At 39.2% G+C, this 22,915-nt stretch overlaps 3 protein-coding genes and 1 non-coding gene across 4 annotated transcripts; 3 read left to right on the plus strand and 1 right to left on the minus strand.

Moving 5' to 3' along the window:
- Positions 1-9,784: 9,784 nt before the first annotated feature.
- LOC126788592 (MACPF domain-containing protein CAD1) lies at positions 9,785-14,760 on the plus strand. Its single transcript, XM_050514595.1, has 6 exons — positions 9,785-10,155; positions 10,785-11,023; positions 11,704-11,899; positions 12,282-12,465; positions 13,501-13,655; positions 13,871-14,760. The coding sequence occupies exons 1-6, from the start codon at positions 9,886-9,888 to the stop codon at positions 14,492-14,494; spliced, it is 1,668 nt and encodes a 555-aa protein (XP_050370552.1). The 5' UTR covers positions 9,785-9,885; the 3' UTR covers positions 14,495-14,760.
- A 2,337-nt stretch (positions 14,761-17,097) lies between these two features.
- Positions 17,098-19,418, plus strand: LOC126788591 (protein NRT1/ PTR FAMILY 4.6-like). The gene is made up of 5 exons (XM_050514594.1): positions 17,098-17,200; positions 17,286-17,385; positions 17,477-17,694; positions 17,794-18,237; positions 18,365-19,418. The coding sequence occupies exons 1-5, from the start codon at positions 17,192-17,194 to the stop codon at positions 19,364-19,366; spliced, it is 1,773 nt and encodes a 590-aa protein (XP_050370551.1). The 5' UTR covers positions 17,098-17,191; the 3' UTR covers positions 19,367-19,418.
- Positions 19,419-19,725: 307 nt separating this feature from the next.
- LOC126789663 (small nucleolar RNA U3) lies at positions 19,726-19,939 on the minus strand. Its single transcript, XR_007671579.1, has one exon. It is a non-coding gene; the product is annotated as a small nucleolar RNA U3 (small nucleolar RNA).
- A 1,784-nt stretch (positions 19,940-21,723) lies between these two features.
- LOC126788604 (oil body-associated protein 2A) lies at positions 21,724-22,817 on the plus strand. Its single transcript, XM_050514612.1, has 3 exons — positions 21,724-22,131; positions 22,218-22,415; positions 22,524-22,817. Exons 1-3 carry the CDS (start codon positions 21,843-21,845, stop codon positions 22,778-22,780), a joined length of 744 nt encoding a protein of 247 aa, XP_050370569.1. The 5' UTR covers positions 21,724-21,842; the 3' UTR covers positions 22,781-22,817.
- The last annotated feature ends 98 nt before the right edge of the window (positions 22,818-22,915 follow it).

A 22,915-nucleotide genomic window follows, 5' to 3' on the forward strand; every position in this document is an offset into this window, starting at 1 on the left:
GTACAAGAGAATTACACGCATAACATCATTGGTCATGCATTATGGAGTTCTTACACCAACATCACCATCATATGATCATCACCATTCGTCACCTTAATATATTACAAGCTGCCTAAAACTTTGTTGGATGGCAGATGAATCTATAAAGAAGGTTGTTTATATTTTTGAAGTAGGTTTGATCATTATATCAAAATACGTATATGTATATATTATTTCGGGGCAAGTTATATCCGCCAACATCATTGTAATAACCCGAATTTTTAGAAATTAAATATCGAGTATTTTCAAAGTGTTAAACTTGTGAAATTAATTCAAGACGACAATTGGAGGTTTGCGACATTTCGAAACGAAAACGGAAACGTTCTCAGATCGTTTAATTAGAAAACGTAACGTTACCGCAACGTATAGATCGACTTTTATTCCGTCGCTCGGTTGCGAAAACTTCTTTCACAAAAGTCGTAGAGCTCATCGATACGAGTTCGTGGACATGTCACACGTTCGAATCGGACGTCGGACGCGAAAGTTATTAACGTCGGAATTTCGTTTCCGATTTTGGAAATAGTATAAAAGGAAGGAAATGAGATTAAAAATCAGATTTTTCTAAAAATCAGCTCGGGTTACTGTTCACCCGAGCTCGGTACTGTTCACCCGACCCAAAAAAACTTCTCCGGCCGATTTCTCCACCATCCGACGTCACCTCGTGTCGTGCCACCTATCAAACTGACGGGCTCGACGAGCTCCATCTTTTGGGCTATGCCTTGCACTCCGGCGACAACCACACACGGTGTAGCAACCGCCGGAAGTTACTGCTGTGGCGGCGCCGCCTCCTCCGGCCACCATGGCTCGAGATTCTTGGGGGGTTTTGCTTGTCTCAGTCCCAGCAACATTCCCACAAAAGGAATCGAGCCAAATCGAAGTGTAAGTACCCGAATCAAAATTTCAATTTCTAAGGTTTGTGAATAGTGCCGAATATATGTTCTTCGGTGTTTGGACTGTTTAGGCTCGGATTTAGAACTTTGTGTCAACTAGGAAGTTGTTGGAAATGTTGTTTAGGTTGTGGTGGTGAAATTTGGTGATGATTGGTGGCGGTCGGTGAGCAGTAACGCCGCATGAATAGTGACTGTGAATAGTACCGGTGAATAGTACCGTCGCATGAATAGTGGTCTGTAACAGTAACTGTGAATAGTAAACTGTAACAGTAATTTGAACAGTGACATGGTAAACAGTAACTGTGAACAGTGTTTTGGTAAAACAGTAACTGTGAACAGTGGTTTGTAGAAAACAGTGATTAGTAACATAAACAGTGTTCCCGTGAACAATGTTTTATGAACAACACTTAGCTGTGCTGAACTCGTTACCTGATATTTTAAGTATCATTTTCTAAGCATTTATCGTGCTATTAGGTGACTGACGAAACGAGTGAGGAAATTACTTTCAGGGTCGTGGAAGTTGCACGCAGGAAAGAAGGTGAGTAAAATCTCACTTATTTACGAATCTACCCTTGCGGTGATTCCAAGATTTTTGCAAGAGTTTTTAATATTGAATTACGACACGTATACAATATAGTGGATTACGTATATATCGTATAAATGGTAATAAGTACATATATATATAGTTTGCTATATTATATACTGTTATGAATTCATTGGAATTGGTCATTTCGAATGACGAGAATTAAATGTTGAGCATGTGATGTGATTTTTGTACAATATGAGGTGTGATTATTGTACGTGGTTTTAACATGAGTTTGTTAAAATGTTTTGTCTTCGGACGAGTTTTGTCTTCGGACGAGTTTTTGTCTTCGGACGTGTTTATGAAATATGACATGTATACGATATAATGGATTATATATATATTGTATAAATGGTAAATATGTACATATATATATAGTTTGCTATATAATATACTGTTATGATTTTATCGTGATTTATGTCATTTCAATGACGAGATTTAAATATCGAGCATGTGATTTTGATTTGTACAATATGATGTGAGATTATTGTACGTGATTTTTAACATTGAGATTGTTAAAATGTTGATTTGTCTTCGGACGTGATTGGTACAATATGATGTGAGATTATTGTACGTGTTTGGCAAGTCAGAACCTAGCCTTTGGCCGGGCGAAAGTTACGATACAGTTAGAGCTCTAGTCTGTCTGCCTTAGTACTGCATGTGAGGTAACGGGTGGTTATCTGCTCATGGGTACTCAGATTGTTTTGGATGTTGGGTAGCGGGTGGCTATCCAATATCGGCGGTGTATTACGAGAGGGGTAACAGATGTGTACCAGCGTTCTTGGTACCCGTATTATAAATGCATTTGGGTAACCAGAAGGGTTACTTAATTCCTCATGAGCGCTTCTTTTTCTTTGGGACAACCAGATGGGCCGTCTACTGACTCATGAGTGCATTTATATTTGTTTGATTTGTGGATTTTCGTATATATTGATATGCGAGTTATATATTTTCATTTTACTCATACGAGCTGTAAAAGCTTACCGGGTTTGTGTTTACAATCCCGGTGCACCAATTCGATGGTGTAGTGGATAACTCCGCAGGTGTGGATTAGCGGGAATTGACGGACCGCTCAGAGGACTTGAAGTTATTTATCTCCAACTTGTGTGAGGATTTTGTGTGACTATCTTGTGAGTTTGTTGTGAGGATTACGCAATTCCATTTGTTATAATATTGAATTATAATTTGGGTTGTAATAATCGGTTTAACTGAGTTGTATTTTGAACTCAGAGATGATCCGCTGTGGCATTTTAAATGATTTCGATTCGTTGAAATTGTTTGGTGTTTAACGACTTTGAAATTTTGAGTTTTTAAGCTTGAAATTTTGGGGTCGTTACAGTTGGTATCAGAGCCTAAGTGTGTATTTGGCGATTATCAATATCATCCGGGAGCGATGATCCGACTGCAGGCGGGCACCCATCACATGCTCCTCGGTATTGATATGTCGTCGGGTACGCGAGAGTGTTAGGAGCCATACCTTATGGTTTGGTCCTGTAGAGAGTATTGTGACGATACTCCGATGATTCACCTTCTTCTGAAATTTCATGATTGATATTAGTTGGATCTATTTTGTCGAATTCGAGACTTCCCATGTATGACTAAGTGTTAATTGTTGAATGGTGATGAATTTGGAAAAAGGGCTGTGAACAGGGCCGAAGAAGGACGAGAGGTCGCGGCCGAGGTATGGTTGCAGGCCGAGTTCGCAATGTGGATAACCTTTACGAGGAGGTTGCTCCACGGGCAGAACAGGTTGACCCTGCTACTGTCGTTAGAGACGACGATAGTCGTTTGTTAAGTTGATCAACGACTTTAATCGTCTGTCAACGTCTTATTTCATAGAGGCCTGGATCATATGGTAGTGGACCACTGGATTGAGGGCATCATAATCTATTTTGAGATGATTGAGTACCCTGAGAAAGAGAAGAAGATGATATTGACACTTATTAGTGATAGTTCGGTAGAGGAGATGGTAGGATTGACTCCTACATCTATGAGAAACTCTTTATGTGTCACTTCGCATTTGGAGTGTTCCTCGAATTGGAGACAATGAAAGGCTTGTCCTATTGTGATTGGAAGTGGAGAGTTCTCTGCTTATTTGATCGTGATTCCGGATCACACCTATGATGTGATCATAGGAATTGATTGGTTGAGTACACAGTACACGGTGATTGATTGTTTTGACATGGTGGGTTTATTCGTAGACCCATGAAACCAGAGTTTCGTATCTTTGAATCAAGGCGGATAATGCCATGAGAGTTTGAGTCATGGCATATGTTGAGTATGTGGATCTGAAGTAGCTATCACAGACATCGTTGTGATATCAGAGTAAAGTGAGACGTTTCAGGAGATACTGTGTTATAGCCCCTATAACGAAGACGCCGTATGGATGGGACAAATGAATTCAAAGACTTAATGACTGGTGCGATCAGCTTAGAGAGGCTACAATACTCTCTGAGTTTGACATGCGATCCAAATACTGGAATGCTAACAGGTTTGAGTATATAGTTTCCTATCAGGGCAGAGAACTATCAAGGAGTCTTGATAGAGAGCGTTAACCCTATATTGAGGGATGTTCAGTGTTTAAATGTTAAAGACTAGATTTTAGTTATGCAACTAATCTAAGTTGAAACCTAACAAGGTTGAGATATTATGTTCAGGTAAGAGATGTGTAGACCATAGGTTGGAGGTGGTTAACGAAAATTTTCGTGACTGACATCTCTAACGCTATTGGTAACAGAGTGGTAGGGCGTATGATACGTCCATAAAGTGGTAATACAATTATTGAATTGAGATTCACATTTTGTCGACGTGACATTCCAAACTTGTTTTGGTTCGGCTATAGACAATTGATGTTACGCATTGTTCTTGGCTGAGCAAGAAATATAAGGTGATGGAGAAATCTCAATGTGGTGATATGAATTAATTATTTGCTAGATGAGCATTTAAATGAGAACGCTGATCTTTCAGGATTAAATTATTTTGGTGTTGGGGATTGGAACTTCACAATGCCACAGGTCCAAATGAGACGCAATGGCGGTGAAGTGACTCTATTGAAGGTAAAGTATGAGATGACCTTAGCTTAGTGGTGTTTTGATGAATTTTTCGTGACAAGCACCTTCCAACCGGTAAAGAAATGGTTGAGAATCAGATTTTCTTTTCAAGTGCAAGTGGTGTTAGTATTCGAGACTTAGATGCTCTTTTTCCCTCTATGCATCAAATTATTATTGTTGGATAAGGAGATGTTGACTCAAGTGTTCAACAAGGGATAAATTTTACGATAAGAGAATGATCAATTATATTGCTGCTTGCATAGGAGTTATTTTGGCCGAATGCGTTGGCCATGAGAGTCATGATAAAAGTAAAGAAACAACTGTTAGAGTGGTAGTGCGGCAACAATCTTGGGTTAGTCTGGAGGAGATGGTGGACCCAATATCAGGATTCAGTTGTTGAATTGTTTACTGAATTTATTGTATTACGACTGTGGGAAAAATCAATACTATAGATGATGCCACTGGGGCGTTGTGTGGGACCATGTGTCATACATTTGAGGTATGCATGAACTAAGGGGTATTGTATATCTCAGTTGTGGTTGTGTTTATTTTGCACTGTAATTCCACCTAATTTTCATGTTCCACTATCGGGAGATAAATATTTTCTTTACCTGTCCTGCGACTTGAAGCAGGTAGCTGTAACTTCTTTTCTGACGGTGAGCTTTGGTGAAGGTGGTAGGATGCGTGATGCATCTCTCTTGTGGTGGTAGTAGAATTTTCTACAGCCTTTTGCGTATATTAGTCGATTCTCTGGTGAACTGTTTGAGAGTAATTCTTAATCCAAGGTGGTGTTCTGTTGTGGTTGTGAACTCAATGAGTTAAGATTTATTTATCGTGTTGCCGATACAAATATGGTACTTGAGTGGGTATCATGCACGACAACTTTTTATGGTTATAATAAGATGATCATGAAAGGGGATTATTTTGTTGATTGGAAGGAATGGTAGGTTCGTTATTCTAATGATGATTTGTGGTGAAGTCATGAAGGTATTGTCTTGATAAAGCACGTTTATTTGAAAACCACTATGTGTGATGTAAGTAGTAGGCATGTGTTAATCATTGATTTGACTCATGTTAGATGTTGAGAGTTTTGACCATGCTTAGTGGTATGATCTAACTCATGACGTGAGGATAGTCTGTCAAATCGCAAGAGAGTGGTGAACTAGACAAAAGAGGGCGTGGACGCCTCCATGCTGAAAACATCATTATGTTTCGGGAGGATGATTATATTTTGAGTAGCTCACATGCGACTATTACTGTTAGGAGATGTGACAGATTGTCTGATGGAGGAAGTTTGAGGTAACGGAAGATAGGTTGAGAGCTTGTATGCTGGATTTTAAGGTAGCTGTGAAATCATTTGAGATTGATTGAGTTCGCCTACAACGACAGTTACCATTCCAGCATCGGCATGGTACCCTATGAGGCACTTAAGGTAGACCATGTCGATCACCTATCTGTTGGGCCAAAGTTGGGTGTAGTGAGATTTGACAAGAAAGAAAAGTTGGCGGAGGTATGTTGGGCCTTTGAGATTCTCGAGAAGGTGGGAAAACTAGCCTTACCTACTAGCATGTCGGACGTTCACAATGTCTTCTACATTTCCATGTTGAGGAAGTATGATCCTGATGTGTCGCATATGTGATCGATCATAACACCATTGAGGTAAAAGAAAATACCACTTTTGTTTTGAGCCGGTTTGTATTTTGAATAGATCCACAAAGAAGTTTTGGAGGAAGGAAGTGGAGCTAGTCAAGGTATTGTAGAGCCATCATGATGAAGGTGATGCATCATGGAAGCTAGGGTCGGATATGAAGACGAGATACCCACAGTTGTTTATTGAGTGAACTTGAATTTCGGGACGAAATTCCTTTTAAGGGGGGTAGAATGTAATAACCCGAATTTTTAGAAACTAAATATCGAGTATTTTCAAAGTGTTAAACTTGTGAAATTAATTCAAGACGACAATTGGAGGTTTGCGACATTTCGAAACGAAAACGGAAACGTTCTCAGATCGTTTAATTAGAAAACGTAACGTTACCGCAACGTATAGATCGACTTTTATTCCGTCGCTCGGTTGCGAAAACTTCTTTCACAAAAGTCGTAGAGCTCATCGATACGAGTTCGTGGACATGTCACACGTTCGAATCGGACGTCGGACGCGAAAGTTATTAACGTCGGAATTTCGTTTCCGATTTTGGAAATAGTATAAAAGGAAGGAAAGGAGATTAAAAATCAGCTCGGGTTACTGTTCACCCGAGCTCGGTACTGTTCACCCGACCCAAAAAAACATCTCCGGCCGATTTCTCCACCATCCGACGTCACCTCGTGTCGTGCCACCTATCAAACTGACGGGCTCGACGAGCTCCATCTTTTGGGCTATGCCTTGCACTCCGGCGACAACCACACACGGTGTAGCAACCGCCGGAAGTTACTGTTGTGGCGGCGCCGCCTCCTCCGGCCACCATGGCTCGAGATTCTTGGGGGGTTTTGCTTGTCTCAGTCCCAGCAACATTCCCACAAAAGGAATCGAGCCAAATCGAAGTGTAAGTACCCGAATCAAAATTTCAATTTCTAAGGTTTGTGAATAGTGCCGAATATATGTTCTTTGGTGTTTGGACTGTTTAGGCTCGGATTTAGAACTTTGTGTCAACTAGGAAGTTGTTGGAAATGTTGTTTAGGTTGTGGTGGTGAAATTTGGTGATGATTGGTGGCGGTCGGTGAGCAGTAACGCCGCATGAATAGTGACTGTGAATAGTACCGGTGAATAGTACCGTCGCATGAATAGTGGTCTGTAACAGTAACTGTGAATAGTAAACTGTAACAGTAATTTGAACAGTGACATGGTAAACAGTAACTGTGAACAGTGTTTTGGTAAAACAGTAACTGTGAACAGTGGTTTGTAGGAAACAGTGATTAGTAACATAAACAGTGTTCCCGTGAACAATGTTTTATGAACAACACTTAGCTGTGCTGAACTCGTTACCTGATATTTTAAGTATCATTTTCTAAGCATTTATCGTGCTATTAGGTGACTGACGAAACGAGTGAGGAAATTACTTTCAGGGTCGTGGAAGTTGCACGCAGGAAAGAAGGTGAGTAAAATCTCACTTATTTACGAATCTACTCTTGCGGTGATTCCAATATTTTTGCAAGAGTTTTTAATATTGAATTACGACACGTATACAATATAGTGGATTACGTATATATCGTATAAATGGTAATAAGTACATATATATATAGTTTGCTATATTATATACTGTTATGAATTCATTGGAATTGGTCATTTCGAATGACGAGAATTAAATGTTGAGCATGTGATGTGATTTTTGTACAATATGAGGTGATTATTGTACGTGGTTTTAACATGAGTTTGTTAAAATGTTTTGTCTTCGGACGAATTTTGTCTTCGGACGAGTTTTTGTCTTCGGACGTGTTTATGAAATATGACATGTATACGATATAATGGATTATATATATATTGTATAAATGGTAAATATGTACATATATATATAGTTTGCTATATAATATACTGTTATGATTTTATCGTGATTTATGTCATTTCAATGACGAGATTTAAATATCGAGCATGTGATTTTGATTTGTACAATATGATGTGAGATTATTGTACGTGATTTTTAACATTGAGATTGTTAAAATGTTGATTTGTCTTCGGACGTGATTGGTACAATATGATGTGAGATTATTGTACGTGTTTGGCAAGTCGGAACCTAGCCTTTGGCCGGGCGAAAGTTACGATACAGTTAGAGCTCTAGTCTGTCTGCCTTAGTACTGCATGTGAGGTAACGGGTGGTTATCTGCTCATGGGTACTCAGATTGTTTTGGATGTTGGGTAGCGGGTGGCTATCCAATATCGGCGGTGTATTACGAGAGGGGTAACAGATGTGTACCAGCGTTCTTGGTACCCGTATTATAAATGCATTTGGGTAACCAGAAGGGTTACTTAATTCCTCATGAGCGCTTCTTTTTCTTTGGGACAACCAGATGGGCCGTCCACTGACTCATGAGTGCATTTATATTTGTTTGATTTGTGGATTTTCGTATATATTGATATGCGAGTTATATATTTTCATTTTACTCATACGAGCTGTAAAAGCTTACCGGGTTTGTGTTTACAATCCCGGTGCACCAATTCGATGGTGTAGTGGATAACTCCGCAGGTGTGGATTAGCGGGAATTGACGGACCGCTCAGAGGACTTGAAGTTATTTATCTCCAACTTGTGTGAGGATTTTGTGTGACTATCTTGTGAGTTTGTTGTGAGGATTACGCAATTCCATTTGTTATAATATTGAATTATAATTTGGGTTGTAATAATCGGTTTAACTGAGTTGTATTTTGAACTCAGAGATGATCCGCTGTGGCATTTTAAATGATTTCGATTCGTTGAAATTGTTTAGTGTTTAACGACTTTGAAATTTTGAGTTTTTAAGCTTGAAATTTTGGGGTCGTTACAATCATACAATTATGTACTTCGGAGTTAGACACTCCAATACATAAATGTATTGAAATTAACAAAAAATAAATTTCTTTGAAATGAGTATTTGAACATATTGAGGTAACACCTTGGTTCAAATTGTAAACAAAGAATGACCACGAAAAGGATGGCAGCAAGGATCGATGGTAAACCACTGAGCTGAGGATAAATGCAGAGAGAATGATGAAAATTTGGAGAATTATGAGATCTGCTTTGTTCTTAATGAACCATAAACTAGTAGGTACTAAGCAGTCCAACTTGATGAGCTTGTTGGGTCATTATACATTACAACTTGATGAAATATTTTTCCATTAAAAATATACAAAAGGAATCAAAAGTGAATTGTTTGTTGAATCATGACTTGTTCATTGTTCAAAAATAAAAAAATCTACATGAAAATGAATGAAAACTTCTTCTAATCAAAGCTAACTCTGGACCTTTTAAACTACAATGTTAGCTTAATACCATTGCGCTCTTGGCTTGCTTTGACTTTAACTTATCCTTCAAAGGATGACCAGTCAACTGTGAATCTCTTTGTCTGAGTCAATTTCATACCTATACACACAAGGAGTGCATGAAGCAAGAAATGGAGTGTCCACAGCAATTGCACAAACAAGCACACATTAAACGCGTTTGTACAGCCATTTCTTACAGTCAAAAGCAACCTTTTAGAACAAAGAACAAAGAATCGCTTAAAAGTTTCAGTCTTTAAAACCAAAGCCGCCATCAAAAAACCAAGACAAAAACACCCCCTAATAACTTAATACATAGACCCTTCTTCTTCTTGTTCTTCTTTCTCTTTGGACATTGAAGACAGAGACCCTTTGTTCCTATGGCAGCAAGAAACCTGAGTTCAGAAGTTTTGAAGACCACTTTGTCAAACTCAATCCAAGCTCTTGGTCGAGGCTTTGATGTGACTTCAGATATTAGGCTTCTGTATTGCAAAGGAGCACCTGGGTCAAGGCTTGTGAATCTGGATGAGAGTAAGGCTAAAGATCTTGCTGTTTCTGATGGGCTTGTGGTGCCAAACGTGCCTGCTGATATTGACTGCTCACCTGGGAAGAGAACCATTGAGAGAGTCCCTGTCTGTAGCTTCCATGAGGTGATTGCTGATCCATCTTTGGTTCATGGGTTATATCCTTTTATTTTATTAAGATTGGAACTTTGGATTGGTCTTGTGCTCAAGAAGTGTTCTAAGGTGTATTTAGATTCTGTGATTGTATCTTGGTTTGTTTTAGAAGTTTGATGCTTTGCTTGTATTTTTTGGGTCTAGGCATTGGTTTATCATCCAAGTTGTGATTATGCATTATAAAGTTTCAGTTGTTTCTGTGCTGGATTTAGTTGAGTTCCATCAACTTGTAGGTCCATTGGGTTTTACCAGGATGCTTCTAGCTGCTTATGTCATTTATGAAGCTTTGGTTCAGTATTAGGTTTGCTCGGATTTAGCATCTTTGTTAGTTTCCAAGGTTCTAATTTAACAGTGAAGTATGATATTTCTTTGCTGGGGTTTTATGGTCCAATGGATTGGTCTGCAGTTCATGATTTTGTGCGTTGTTTGGGTTTCTAGGATCTCTACCAGTGATAATTCTCTTAGTTTAGCTTATATATGTTTTCGTCTTCATACAATTCTCTTAGTTTAGTTTACAAGTGTATCGTCTAAGAATTAGCAAAGATTGGATCCTTTTCTCTTCTGGGATTCTGACTTTCAAATGCTTTCCTTTGAAATTGCAGATGGCAGAATACTTTAATAAGAAATCAGGTTTATCTACCCGCATACCTCTGGGAAGCTTCAATGCCATGTTTAATTTTACTGGTTCTTGGCAAGTTGATGCAGCAGCAACCAAATACCTTGCTATGGTTGGATACTTTATTCCTATATACAAAGTTAACTTGGAAACAGAAAATTTGGTTCTGCGTGATGAAATCAAACATGCTGTTCCTTACTCTTGGGATCCTGCAGCTTTGGCAAGGTAAGCAACTATATATATTGTTTAAGTCATTTTACTTTAAACCTGACAGATTAATGCCCAATATATCTAACAGAGTTCTAATATTCTCAGTAAAACACTTATATAAAAGGTTATATGCTTAATCAGATTTAAAGGACAATGTTATTTGGCAGTGCCCGTTGAGTGATTACTTGCCATACTTGGTGTAACAACTGTCATTGCATATATTTTTCTGCAAACTTATTTTGATCAATAGGTGATGATTTGCATTCGAAAAACTTGATGATGATGATGAAATAATTGTTTAACATATGCTCATATAAATAGGGATGTACTTAAATCTTAAATTGGTCTGTACTTTGTGCAGATATGTGCACTAAAAAGGATACTAAAAACTTATTGAAACATGATTTAGTACTAAAGAGAAGCTTACTGGTATGCGTTCTGTGAAAATTCTTTATGCTGTATGGTGCTTGTAAATGGTGCCCCATTGGTTCATATTGAAGAGATTAAATTGCTCCAACCTGCAATGTGTTCACAACTAAGTACCAAATGTTTCTCTGAATGAATAACTAAGAGTAATTCAGTTACGGAGATAATTATCTTGACATATTTTTTGTTGGTCTTTGGCTTGTTCTATTTATACATATATATGTTTACTTTTTGTCCTTCAGTTGACATGTTTTCTTGATCATGTTCAGTTTTATTGAGAACTTTGGTACACATATAGTCACGTCGGCGACAATTGGTGGAAGAGATGTGGTCTATGTTAGGCAGCACCAGTCATCTCCTTTATCATTATCAGACATTCAGAATTATGTGAAAGACATCGGTGATGATAGGTTTATTGACTCAAAAGGCCAGTCAAGTGCTGGCCCCTTAAAATACAAGGACAAGGTTTGTGTCGTATGCATTTCCTTTGTGTGTGTGTTGTCTCCTATGTCATTATCAGACATTTAGAATTACGTAAAAGACAACAGTGTATGATAATTTTCTCGGCTCAAAAGGCCAGTCAAGGGATGGCCCCATCAAATACAAGGACAAGGTCATTCAAAGGAGACTTTATTTTCTACCTTCCACTGATTTTAACTTCCAAGTCTGTTGTAGTAAATTTTGTTTTTGGGCAACTCCATACCATAAGGGTCCAAACCGTCAAGTTGATTTCCTGAGGAATGAAAAAGACTAAAATCTGAAGTTCCGGTTGAATTTAGTGTCACTTCTCCCAATTGAAATTACTTCTCATTGTTCTGACCATTTACATTTTTCTTTCTTTCTCTAGGATGTTACGGTCATCTTCAGGAGGAGGGGAGGTGATGATCTTGAGCAGAGTCATACCAAGTGGGCGGAGACAGTACAACTAGCACCAGATGTGATCAATATGACATTTACACCTATTGTTTCTCTTCTTGAAGGAGTGCCCGGAATAAAGCACTTGAGCCGTGCAATTGAGTTATATCTAGAGTGTAAGCCCCAATATCAGAGTTCCTTATTCTTTTCTTTTCCCAGTCATCAGTCAAGTTTACATCTTATTTTCTTTAATGCAACTGTGAATCTAATCCAATGGCCATTATTATATGTATTTTAGATCTTAATGTCAGTATTATCGTGAATTATTTTAAAAATAGTCATTATTTTGAATCTTAATGGGCATTATTTTGAATTATGACAGGACCCTAAGTAAACAATGCACTATTTAATTCTACCAACTAGGGAAGAATACCTCTAAGACTTCATTTTTTTAGATACTAATCACCTTTCTTTTTCTGAAGAAAAGAGAAAACCGCCATATTCATTTCAGCGCAAAGAAGTATTGAGTGGTCATTTTTTATGAAGATAATTTTACCTCAATTTAAAATAATATTTGGCTTGAATAGAAAGAAAATAGAGGCTAGGGCAGTTAAGTTGATGTCCTTGTAGTTCTTGGTCTAGCCTGGAGCAGTGATATGCAGTGGGGCAGAAGATTGCTAAGTAAAAGTGATATTGTCAGATTTGAAAAACACTTTTGTGCCTTCTAAACCTTGTCATATATTGCTTATTAAATACATGTAATTTTGAACGTTTCTGTTACCCAAGCTTGTGAAGTTGAGAAAATTGTCCTGCATATTATACTTTGTTGCCCCAATGGCACCTACAGAATCTTTAGAATGAAGAAAGCCACAATATTGCTGTGAGATTTATCCTTATCATAGACTATAAGCACACAGTATCATGTTGTAAATTCAGGATCTGGGTTTGTATTTGTATTTGTATTTGGTTTTTTTTTGGGTAGGGCTTTTACCTTTTGGTCCCCCTCCTAACATGCTGTTTTTTTTAAAAAAAATACTGATAGGCCAGAAAGGAAATGAAGTCTCTTTATCCTATTTTCATGGGTTTTAGGAATCGTAATCCAGTATTTCTTTTGGTCTTTCTACAACTTGGAGTTGCAGTTTTCACTTTTTTTTTCAAGTTTTGTGTTTGCGATTTTGTTTCTAACATTTATGTTTGTAACTTTTTACCAGACAAACCACCGATTGAAGATCTGCAGTATTTCCTGGACTTTCAAATTGCTCAAGTTTGGGCCCCAGAGCAAAAAAATCTGCAAAGGAAAGAACCTGTCTGTTCATCCCTTCAGTTCAGCTTGATGGGTCCCAAGCTTTATATCAGTCCGGATCAGGTATGTATCTTGGTTCCTATTAGTCATTTAATAGCTGGTCCCATCAAATTATTGCATGGACTGACTCATTCCTTCAACATGTCATCTAACATTCAGCTATTTGGCTATTTATAGATTCCCTTATCCTATATTGTCTCACATTCACTATACGTATCTTCCTTTCTGTCCAACAGTAATGTCACTCTACCTATGTTGAAAAATTGTTGCTTCTGCAGGTAACAGTAGGCCGTAAGCCTGTCACAGGGCTCAGGCTTAACCTGGAAGGCAGCAAGCAGAACCGACTTGCTATACATTTGCAGCATCTAGTGTCCCTTCCCAAGATTCTTCAACCCCACTGGGATGCACATATGGCCATAGGTGCACCTAGGTGGCAAGGTCCAGAGGAGCAAGATAGTCGTTGGTTTGAGCCAATCAAGTGGAAGAACTTCTCCCACGTAAGCACTGCACCAATAGAGCATGTAGAAACTTCTATTGGTGACCTGTCTGGTGTTCACATTGTCACCGGAGCGCAGCTTGGCGTTTGGGATTTTGGCGCCAAAAATGTTTTGCACCTCAAACTCCTCTTTTCAAAAGTACCAGGCTGCACAATCCGACGGTCGGTGTGGGATCACAGTCCCGCCACCCCTTCTGCACAGAGGCCTGATGGCTCTTCTTCGTCACATTCAAATAATAGAAACTCTGAAGACAAAAAGGACAAACTAGGAAAGTTAGTAGACTTGACAGAAATGTCAAAGGGGCCTCAAGATATCCCTGGACATTGGTTAGTCACAGGAGCTAAGCTTGGAGTGGACAAGGGAAAGATTGTATTGCGTGTAAAATACTCCTTGCTAAATTACTGATCCTCTGCCCTTTTTGAAGGTAAATTGTAGGTTTTTTCTCCACTAAATGACTACTTAGTCAATCATTCTTTGCACAGGCAATCCCTGAGTTCTTTCATGTACATTTTGTCCCTGTCATCTTCAATTGATGGTCACCTCATCGTTTATCTGCAGGCTTTTCATTTAAAATTGGTTGAGATTTTTTCGTTCTTTAATCAGACGACAATTTTCATATGTTGAATAATCATATACCAGATGTTCATTTATCTATAAATCCTTCCCAGTGACATCAGTGCTTGTGTGTTATAATTAGGAGTTTGTTTGATGATGCAAGGCTTCTTCTTTTATGTATGTTTTATCAGTTTTGAGTGCATATCAACTTAGACAAAGACTGAAGGAACATTTTACCATTTTGGCAGCTCTTTTATATTTGGTGGGAGAAAAATGATCCCATCAACTTGTTCAGAATCCATTTTGACTTTTTGATGAGCTTCAGTGAAATTAGATTCCATTATTTAGAGAAGTACTGTAATCTTCTTTTGTGAAGTACTTCCAATCAATGAGACGTGGGTAACAATAGATTAGTGATAGAAACTATGGCCTTATAGTAAAGCTCTATGCTTGTGAAGTGAGACAACAGTAACTACAGTTGAGTGATGAGTACCATGCACTTGTCTCCCTTTTAAACAAACCCAGAGACAGAGCGACTTAGTCTATCATTTTCACCATGTATTTTACATAAATGCTTCATATAGATTTATAAGTTATACACACTACTGGATAGTTCTACCAGAAGCTTAAATGTAATTTAAGCCGTCGGGAACTTCATTGTTTGCTCCCAACTTTTAGCGTACACAACACCAATGTCAATCCACTGCTTCATGATGATGCAAGGCTTCTTTCTTTCATGTCTGTTTCAATCGTTTAAATGCATATCAAGCTAAAGCATATTTGTTCCAATATATGCTTACACATGCAAACTCTGAACACCACAACGCGTATAAAAGTTGGCTGAGACTGACATGTAGGATTTTACTGAAATATAATACATTCGTGTACACACCTTTCTTAACCTCCATGATTTAGGAAGTACTTCATAGCTGCAACCGGGAGAGGCAAATTGAGAATCAATCACAGAATGACATAGTTGAATTTTGAGGTAGTTTGTCAGCTTTCTGTTTAATATTCTCGTTTCCAGGGTAACAACATACAGGTCCTTTTTCATGTTATAATCCAAAGCTCTATCAGACATGGCATTTGTATTAACAAAATGAAGAGATGTGACTACGTGAAAACTATGTTGCTGTGATCTTGATCTGTAAATAATTTCTGCAAAAAGCGACTGGTAAGTTGCTAGTGTCCAAAAGCAAAGGTTCTCTAAGAGCAAGGACAGGCTCGGTGACCCTGCTGTTCAGATGCTTTTGGAATTGGGTGAAAATAGACTCTTGTGATTTCTCCGGTGTAACATTTCTAGAGTTAGATCGTGACAAGTACTTGCGTTTTTGGAATTAACTCAACTAGTACTCTTTGAATACTTCATCCCTACGCGATGTACTTTTCTTTTCCTTCTTATGAATCGTTCAATCTATTCTTTTGCTCAATTTTGTTGCATTATTGTAAAGAGCTTCTGCATGTTTTCTTGTGTAGACAGGAAACAATGAACCCCTAGATGTAATATGAAATGTTGCAACTTTTGGATTTTGTTAGTGTCAATTTTCAGCTGGTAATTAAAACTCATTTTCATTATGAGTAGTTGTCTAGCTTCCTGCATTATCCATTTTTTTTAGGGTTATATATATAGACTCAAATTCTACTACCCAAACTTCTACTTCATGTTTTATCCAGTTTCAGTTTTGATCCTCCAATTGAACACCAAAAATAACACTATTCTCACGTCCTACTATCATTGTGCTCCTTTTTTAATGCATTTTTATACAGTGCTTCTGTTTTCATTTGTGGACAAGAAATTATGAACCATGAATTAGGAAATCTTGCAAAAAAAAAAATTAAAGGAAATCTATCACGAAAGACCTATATTAGAACTTCTCTATTTCACTATGGTTAGGTACAACCGTACAACAACTGGTGTTAGCTTCCCCCATTTCATGAATGCAATAAAATGTTCTAGTATAACAAAAATAATTAACTCTCCGTTAATTACACTTAATCATATTGCACTTCATTGTTCAAACAATAATATCGGTTCTAATTATTAACTTCTAACGTTTTACCTAAAGTATATATATGTTTAGGCGTCTTCAACGTCTTGTGTATAAACTCACACAAATGAGCTCTGCGAACAAATGTAGAAAATTGACTTCCCAACTCTTATACAGAGCACAAACACAATGACATACACAGTTTGCTAAGCATCGTCAGACATTACGATAATTTGTTCTTAACTAAATAGTAAAGGTTGAAGGGGTAGCTCTCACTCTGCCGTCGTCGTACATGTTTCCTCTTGTCCAATGTTTGACAAAGTCGTTCGAATCTCTTTCACTTCAAGTCGGCAACGTTATAGCAAAACATGCACCAGCATTCCAACAAAACTCGAGGGCATTCTGGTCATGACAAATTATGTCTCTCGTCATCAACTTACATAGTTCCCACAACCGTTTCTTCATTGCTGAAGCCTTATATATACAAACCTAAGTTTCATTCAGACTCTCATCAACACATAATTCTTCTGAAGCCTAGCTCAAGATATACCTTGTAGCTATGGAGATGGTAAGTTTAACTAATGTGTGCCTGTGTCTTTTTATGTTACGTCGATTTTGATCTTACTAATTAGTGATCTTTACTGCCACCCCAGGAGAAGAAGTTTGATTTTGTTGAAGGAAAGGTGGATTGGAAGGGAAGAACAGCCGTGAAACAAAAGCATGGAGGAATGAGAACTGCTTTTCTCATACTAGGTAAAATTATGAGACTCAAATTGTAATATGGTACATAAAATCACTGGCATACTTTGGTAAAATATTCAATATAACAATGTCTGTGCTGCAGCAACATTTGCTTTTGAGAACATGGCGACTTTGGCGCTTGCTGTGAACTTGGTTACATACTTCAATGGGGTGATGCATTTCGAAATATCTGATGCTGCTAACCAGCTTACCAACTTTGCCGGCACAGGTTACATTCTCTCGATTTTCATGGCAATCCTTGCAGACACCTTCGTCGGCCGCTTCAAAACCCTTCTCATTTCAGCTTGCTTGGAGTTCGTGGTAAGCAAAACTTACTCAAACTTCCATAATCTGTGCATTTTCTGTTCAATTAAATTTTGATCTCTTCCGTGACAAAATTTTAATTCTAACATTCTTCAGGGGCTAGCGTTACTAACTGTGCAAGCTCACTATCCGAAGCTCCAGCCACCAGTCTGTAATGTGTTTGATCCAACCTCTACTTGCGAGAAAGTAAGTGGTGGCAATGCGGCTTTGCTTTTCATTGCTCTCTACATATTGGCAGCCGGATCTGCAGGAGTCAAAGCCGCCTTGCCTTCACATGGTGCTGATCAATTCGAAGAGAAAGATCCGAAAGAGGCGAAGAAGATGTCTAGCTTCTTCAATCTTCTCTTACTAGCAGTATGTTTGGGTGGTGTTGTGAGCCTAACACTAATTGTGTGGATCCAAGACAATAGAGGATGGGATTGGGGATTTGGGATTTCTACAATCGCCATGTTCTTAGGTGTCGTCGTCTTCTTCTCCGGATTGCCTATGTACCGGATACAACCTATCCGAGGAACTAGTGCCATAATCGAAATTATACAGGTTTTTTTCCATGACAGTGATGACACATACATAATTTATCTATGAATACTTCCAAACCATACTATGTTTCTTCAGACCAATTACTTACATCACAAGTAACTAACTACTTCTCCACGCCCTTTATCAGGTGTATGTCGCAGCAATCCGCAACCGAAATCTCACCCTTCCTTCTGACCCTTCAGATCTCTATGAGATCGACGCAGACAAGGAAGCTTCAATTGAAGAAGAATTCCTACCTCACAGACCCATTTTCGGCTTCTTGGACAAGGCAGCAGTTAAACGAGGGCCAAATGATATTCCCGGATCTCTAAACCCATGGAAGCTTTGCAGAGTCACCCAAGTCGAAAATGCAAAGATATTACTAGGCATGGTGCCCATATTCCTCTGCACAATTATAATGACTCTTTGCTTGGCTCAGCTTCAAACCTTTTCCATCCAACAAGGCGTGACCATGGACACCAGCGTCACTAAACACTTCAAAATCCCACCAGCCTCACTTCCCATCCTCCCGGTTATGTTTCTCGTCATCATAATCCCCGTCTATGACCGCATCTTTGTACCCGTGGCCAGCAAAATCACCGGCATTCCCTCCGGAATCACCCATCTACAGCGCATAGGCGTCGGCCTAGTCCTCTCCTGCGTCTCCATGGGCGTGGCCGGAATCATGGAAGTCAAGAGAAAAGACGTCGCAAGAGACAACAACATGCTGGATGCAATCCCAGTGCTGCAGCCACTGCCCATCAGCACATTCTGGCTATCATTCCAGTACTTCATTTTCGGAATTGCCGACATGTTCACCTACGTCGGTCTTCTCGAGTTCTTCTACTCCGAGGCACCAAAAGCGCTCAAGTCGATCTCGACTTGCTTCCTGTGGAGCTCAATGGCACTTGGGTACTTCTTCAGCACAGTGTTGGTTAAGATTGTTAATGCAGCAACACATGGGAACAATGGGGGTTGGTTGGCTGGGAACAACATCAACAGGAACAATTTGAACCTTTTCTACTGGTTACTTTCAGGGATGAGCTTCTTGAACTTCTTCATCTATCTGTTTGTTGCAAGGAAGTACAAGTATAGGCCAGGGAGTCCTATGCTGGTCTCGAAAGAGGAGAAGGAAGAGGATGACCTCTAAGAGAGCTTATCAAGCTAAAAAAAATACACAGAGAATTTAATCATGTATGGGGTTTAATATGTAACGGGTACAAATTAGATACTTTTCAATACATAATTCAACTGTCAGTTTGTTTCCTTTAAGCTAGTAATTGTAACTAATCAATTTGTTGTGTTCATCAAACGTAAAATTATGATGAGGAAGTTCAATGCACCAGTAGCACCTGGTGTCAAAAACTCACAGTCAATTATGTTTACTTGATGAAGTAGAAAGGAAGAAACACATGCAATAAAAAAACAAAATCAGACACCTGAATCACATATTTAAAGCAAACAGAAGGAATGACGTCTGAAAAGAAGAAAAAAAATTGAAAAAGAGGGAACCTGTCAGACAGCCAAGCAACCACCCCAGACTTGGGTGAACCAAGCTGAGAACGATCATCTACAGCCATGGTGACCCGAAGATCACCAGCCGTTAATCACGCTCTGGCCGCATGGCTTTGCTTCATCCACCAGGTTTAGATTCCTGTCTCCTTAGAAATCAAGGATACAGAGGTACGATCCTATATAACAGATCCTGTTCAAGTAAGGTCGTGAACAATAAGCACTTGCTTCTTCACTTAAACGCCTATATTATTTCTTTTTCTCAATGTGGGAGCCTTTCCAGCTTTCCTTCACTGGTTTTACAGCAGATAGTTGTCTCCAGACTCAATCATAGTATCATACAGAAGCAAAGAATAGATATCCAGCTCGTTTTCGAGTTCATCAAACCCAATCAAATACCAAGTCTTAAAACTCATATTCAAATGCTTGAAATGTTTCTGTATCTATAACGAAATAAAACATGAAAAAAGGCTAGTAGCTGCAATATAACAGAAAATGACTACTTCTCCTCCTATTCAGAAAGGCCATCTCAAGGATACATCAAATTCTCTGCGCTTTCCATCACCGCTATCATCCTTACCACCATTCACCAAAGGGCACTCTCGCTGCCAATGTCCAGAGCGCCCACACTTGAAGCAGTCATCTTCCCAGTAAGGGCTTTTCCTTCCACCATATGAGTAAACAATGGGGTCTTTGCTTGAATGCTCCCCTCCCACATTTGGTTGGGCATTGACTGCACTTGCACGCATCTGCCGATCACCTGCAGAAGGGCAATCTCGGGCGAAATGTCCAAGGAGGCCGCACTTGAAGCATTCGTTTCGCGCAACAGATGGTTTGAGCTTTTTTCCCGTTGTTTTTCCTCCCACCAGAAGAGTAGCCATAACCCGAACCCTGAATATTGAACACAAGAATTTCAGACAAAAGTACTACAGCAGATTGCATATGGACAATGGCAGATTCAAATGTCAAAATGAACTTTCAATAAAGATACTAATCGAAGTGTCTAACATCACAGAGTTCAAATCAATGATGCTCTACTTAAGTAGACAACTGTTAAGAATACAGAGACCATAGTCGATCGAAGTTCTTCAAAATATTAACACTATGATAATACAGTTACAAACAAGGGAGTGTTTAACTGTTACAATTAAGTGAATTAACTTAATTACTTAGGAACAACAGCCGTACCTATGGAATTCACTGGTTTAAGAATGAGGATCCAACTCACTTTTTCCTTTACCTTATTAGTCCAATGTACGAACTCTATGAACATTGATCAGACTCTTTTCTAAAAAATAAGTACGTTAATGTACTCTGAGCTATGATTCTGAGCTAAGGGAATCATAGTGTAATTAAACTCTGAAAACTATAACACTAGCATACTTTTTTATAACACAATACTAATTCACAGCCGCTAGCTACTATAGAAATTGGGGTCGGATATTATTCTGGTTGGCTTGTGTTTTCCATATATAGATCTATGCTAGCTTGTTCGCCAAAACACACCGCTAGGGCTCTAGATTTCACGCTGGTGTGAAAACCTGACCAAGAATGTCAATTTTCTAAATATAACCTAGAGACACAAATTGACGCCACAGACGAAAGATTTTAATATATGGTGACTTTTGATCAATGAATTAATACAAAATGGTCAATTATGTAACTAGAAGAGGACCCAAAATGGGATTACCTGAGCTGCCATCGGCGTTCACTCTCTGACTTTCACCCTCCTCTAGACGAATGTGAATCTTCTCAGGTAAAACCCTAATATAAATAGTGGCATGGATAAATCCTAATTGATTAAATTAATTTTTTGTTAAACAAAAAATAATAAAAGTTATCCTTATATAGGAACCAAACGCACCTAGCCACCAGGTGTCATTATCCCCACCGGAGAAGCCCAAGTATTCTCCATCTTCCCCATTTGGCTTCCTCACTTCACAAGCCTCAGCCACCTTGCAAACCTGCATGTCCACGTGGAGACCTCAGATCCCACCGCGTCCCCACTCACCCCTTCCTCAAAAACCCTCAAAACCAGCTCTGAACTAAACCATTGACACTCTTCACTGATCACATAGACGGCAAGAGCAAAACAACTTACGAAATCGTTTGAGATGGCCTCCAGTGACCAGAGACCGACTCCGAACCCTGTCTGCGGTAGCAGCGACGATATGACGCCGGGGAATTCGATGACGATGGGGCAGCACATGCTTGACAAAGGAGCGGAGATAATGCAGTCGCTGAAGCCTGTGAAGCAGATGAGCCAGCACATCTGCACCTTCGCTCTCTACAGCCACGACCCGACTCGTCAGATCGAGGCTCATCACTATGTTCATCGCCTCAACCAGGACTTCTTCCAGTGCGCCGTCTACGACTCCGACGACTCTCACGGCCGCCTCCTTGGTACTCTTAGAACAAAAACAAACTAGTCGTTTTTGGGCTAAAATGACTTCTTTGTAGTTTACTGTACGTTTTCCTCACGCATGCAGGTATTGAATACATAGTATCAGATCGGACTTTTGAGGCTTTGCCTCCGGAGGAGCAAAAGCTTTGGCATTCTCATGCTTATGAAATCAAAGCGGGTCTTTGGGTCAATCCCCGGATCCCTGAGATGGTTGCTAAGCCAGAGCTTGAAAATTTGGCAAAAACTTATGGCAAATTCTGGTGCACATGGCAGGTTGATAGAGGTAATTGAAGTTTGTGTTGTTTTCATATATAGTTCATATAAGCGAAGGCCAATTATAAGTTTACCACTTCTGGTACCCCATATTGATCGAGTTATTGTGCATGGTTAGGTGATAGGCTTCCATTGGGGGCACCTTCCCTGATGGTGTCACCGCAGCCAGTGAACTTGGGGCATGTGAAGCCGAAACTGGTGGCGAGGAGGGATGAGAAGTACAATATATCCACAGAGGCCATAAGCCACTTGAGGTTGGAGATTGGAGAGCCGGAGTTGATCAACCCGCAGGCAGATTACTGGAAAAATCACGGCAAGGGTTTTGCGGTGGACATTAAGAGCACTGAGATGTTGACAAGGGCACCCTTTCCTTAGTTATTGCATAATTGGCAAACAAGCAAGATCGACCCTTGGAAAGGAACATATATGTATGTCGGTATGAATAAATATTCTAGCTGTAAGTACGCAAGTGTACCTATAATTAGTTAGGAACCTGTTGAAATGTTCAAG

The sequence above is a fragment of the Argentina anserina genome, chromosome 3 (assembly GCF_933775445.1).
Source record: "Argentina anserina chromosome 3, drPotAnse1.1, whole genome shotgun sequence".
In the NCBI taxonomy this organism is placed as follows: Eukaryota; Viridiplantae; Streptophyta; class Magnoliopsida; order Rosales; family Rosaceae; genus Argentina; species Argentina anserina.

Coding starts and splice junctions, on each gene's coding strand:
- LOC126788592 (XM_050514595.1), top strand. CDS start 9,886: ATGGCAGCAAGAAACCTGAGTTCAGAAGTTTTGAAGACCACTTTGTCA. Junction 10,156..10,784: donor CTGTCTGTAGCTTCCATGAG/GTGATTGCTGAT, acceptor TTGAAATTGCAG/ATGGCAGAATACTTTAATAA. Junction 13,656..13,870: donor TTTATATCAGTCCGGATCAG/GTATGTATCTTG, acceptor TTGCTTCTGCAG/GTAACAGTAGGCCGTAAGCC.
- LOC126788591 (XM_050514594.1), top strand. Junction 17,386..17,476: donor AACTGCTTTTCTCATACTAG/GTAAAATTATGA, acceptor TCTGTGCTGCAG/CAACATTTGCTTTTGAGAAC. Junction 18,238..18,364: donor CCATAATCGAAATTATACAG/GTTTTTTTCCAT, acceptor GCCCTTTATCAG/GTGTATGTCGCAGCAATCCG.
- LOC126788604 (XM_050514612.1), top strand. CDS start 21,843: ATGGCCTCCAGTGACCAGAGACCGACTCCGAACCCTGTCTGCGGTAGC. Junction 22,132..22,217: donor CTCTCACGGCCGCCTCCTTG/GTACTCTTAGAA, acceptor TCACGCATGCAG/GTATTGAATACATAGTATCA. Junction 22,416..22,523: donor CACATGGCAGGTTGATAGAG/GTAATTGAAGTT, acceptor GTGCATGGTTAG/GTGATAGGCTTCCATTGGGG.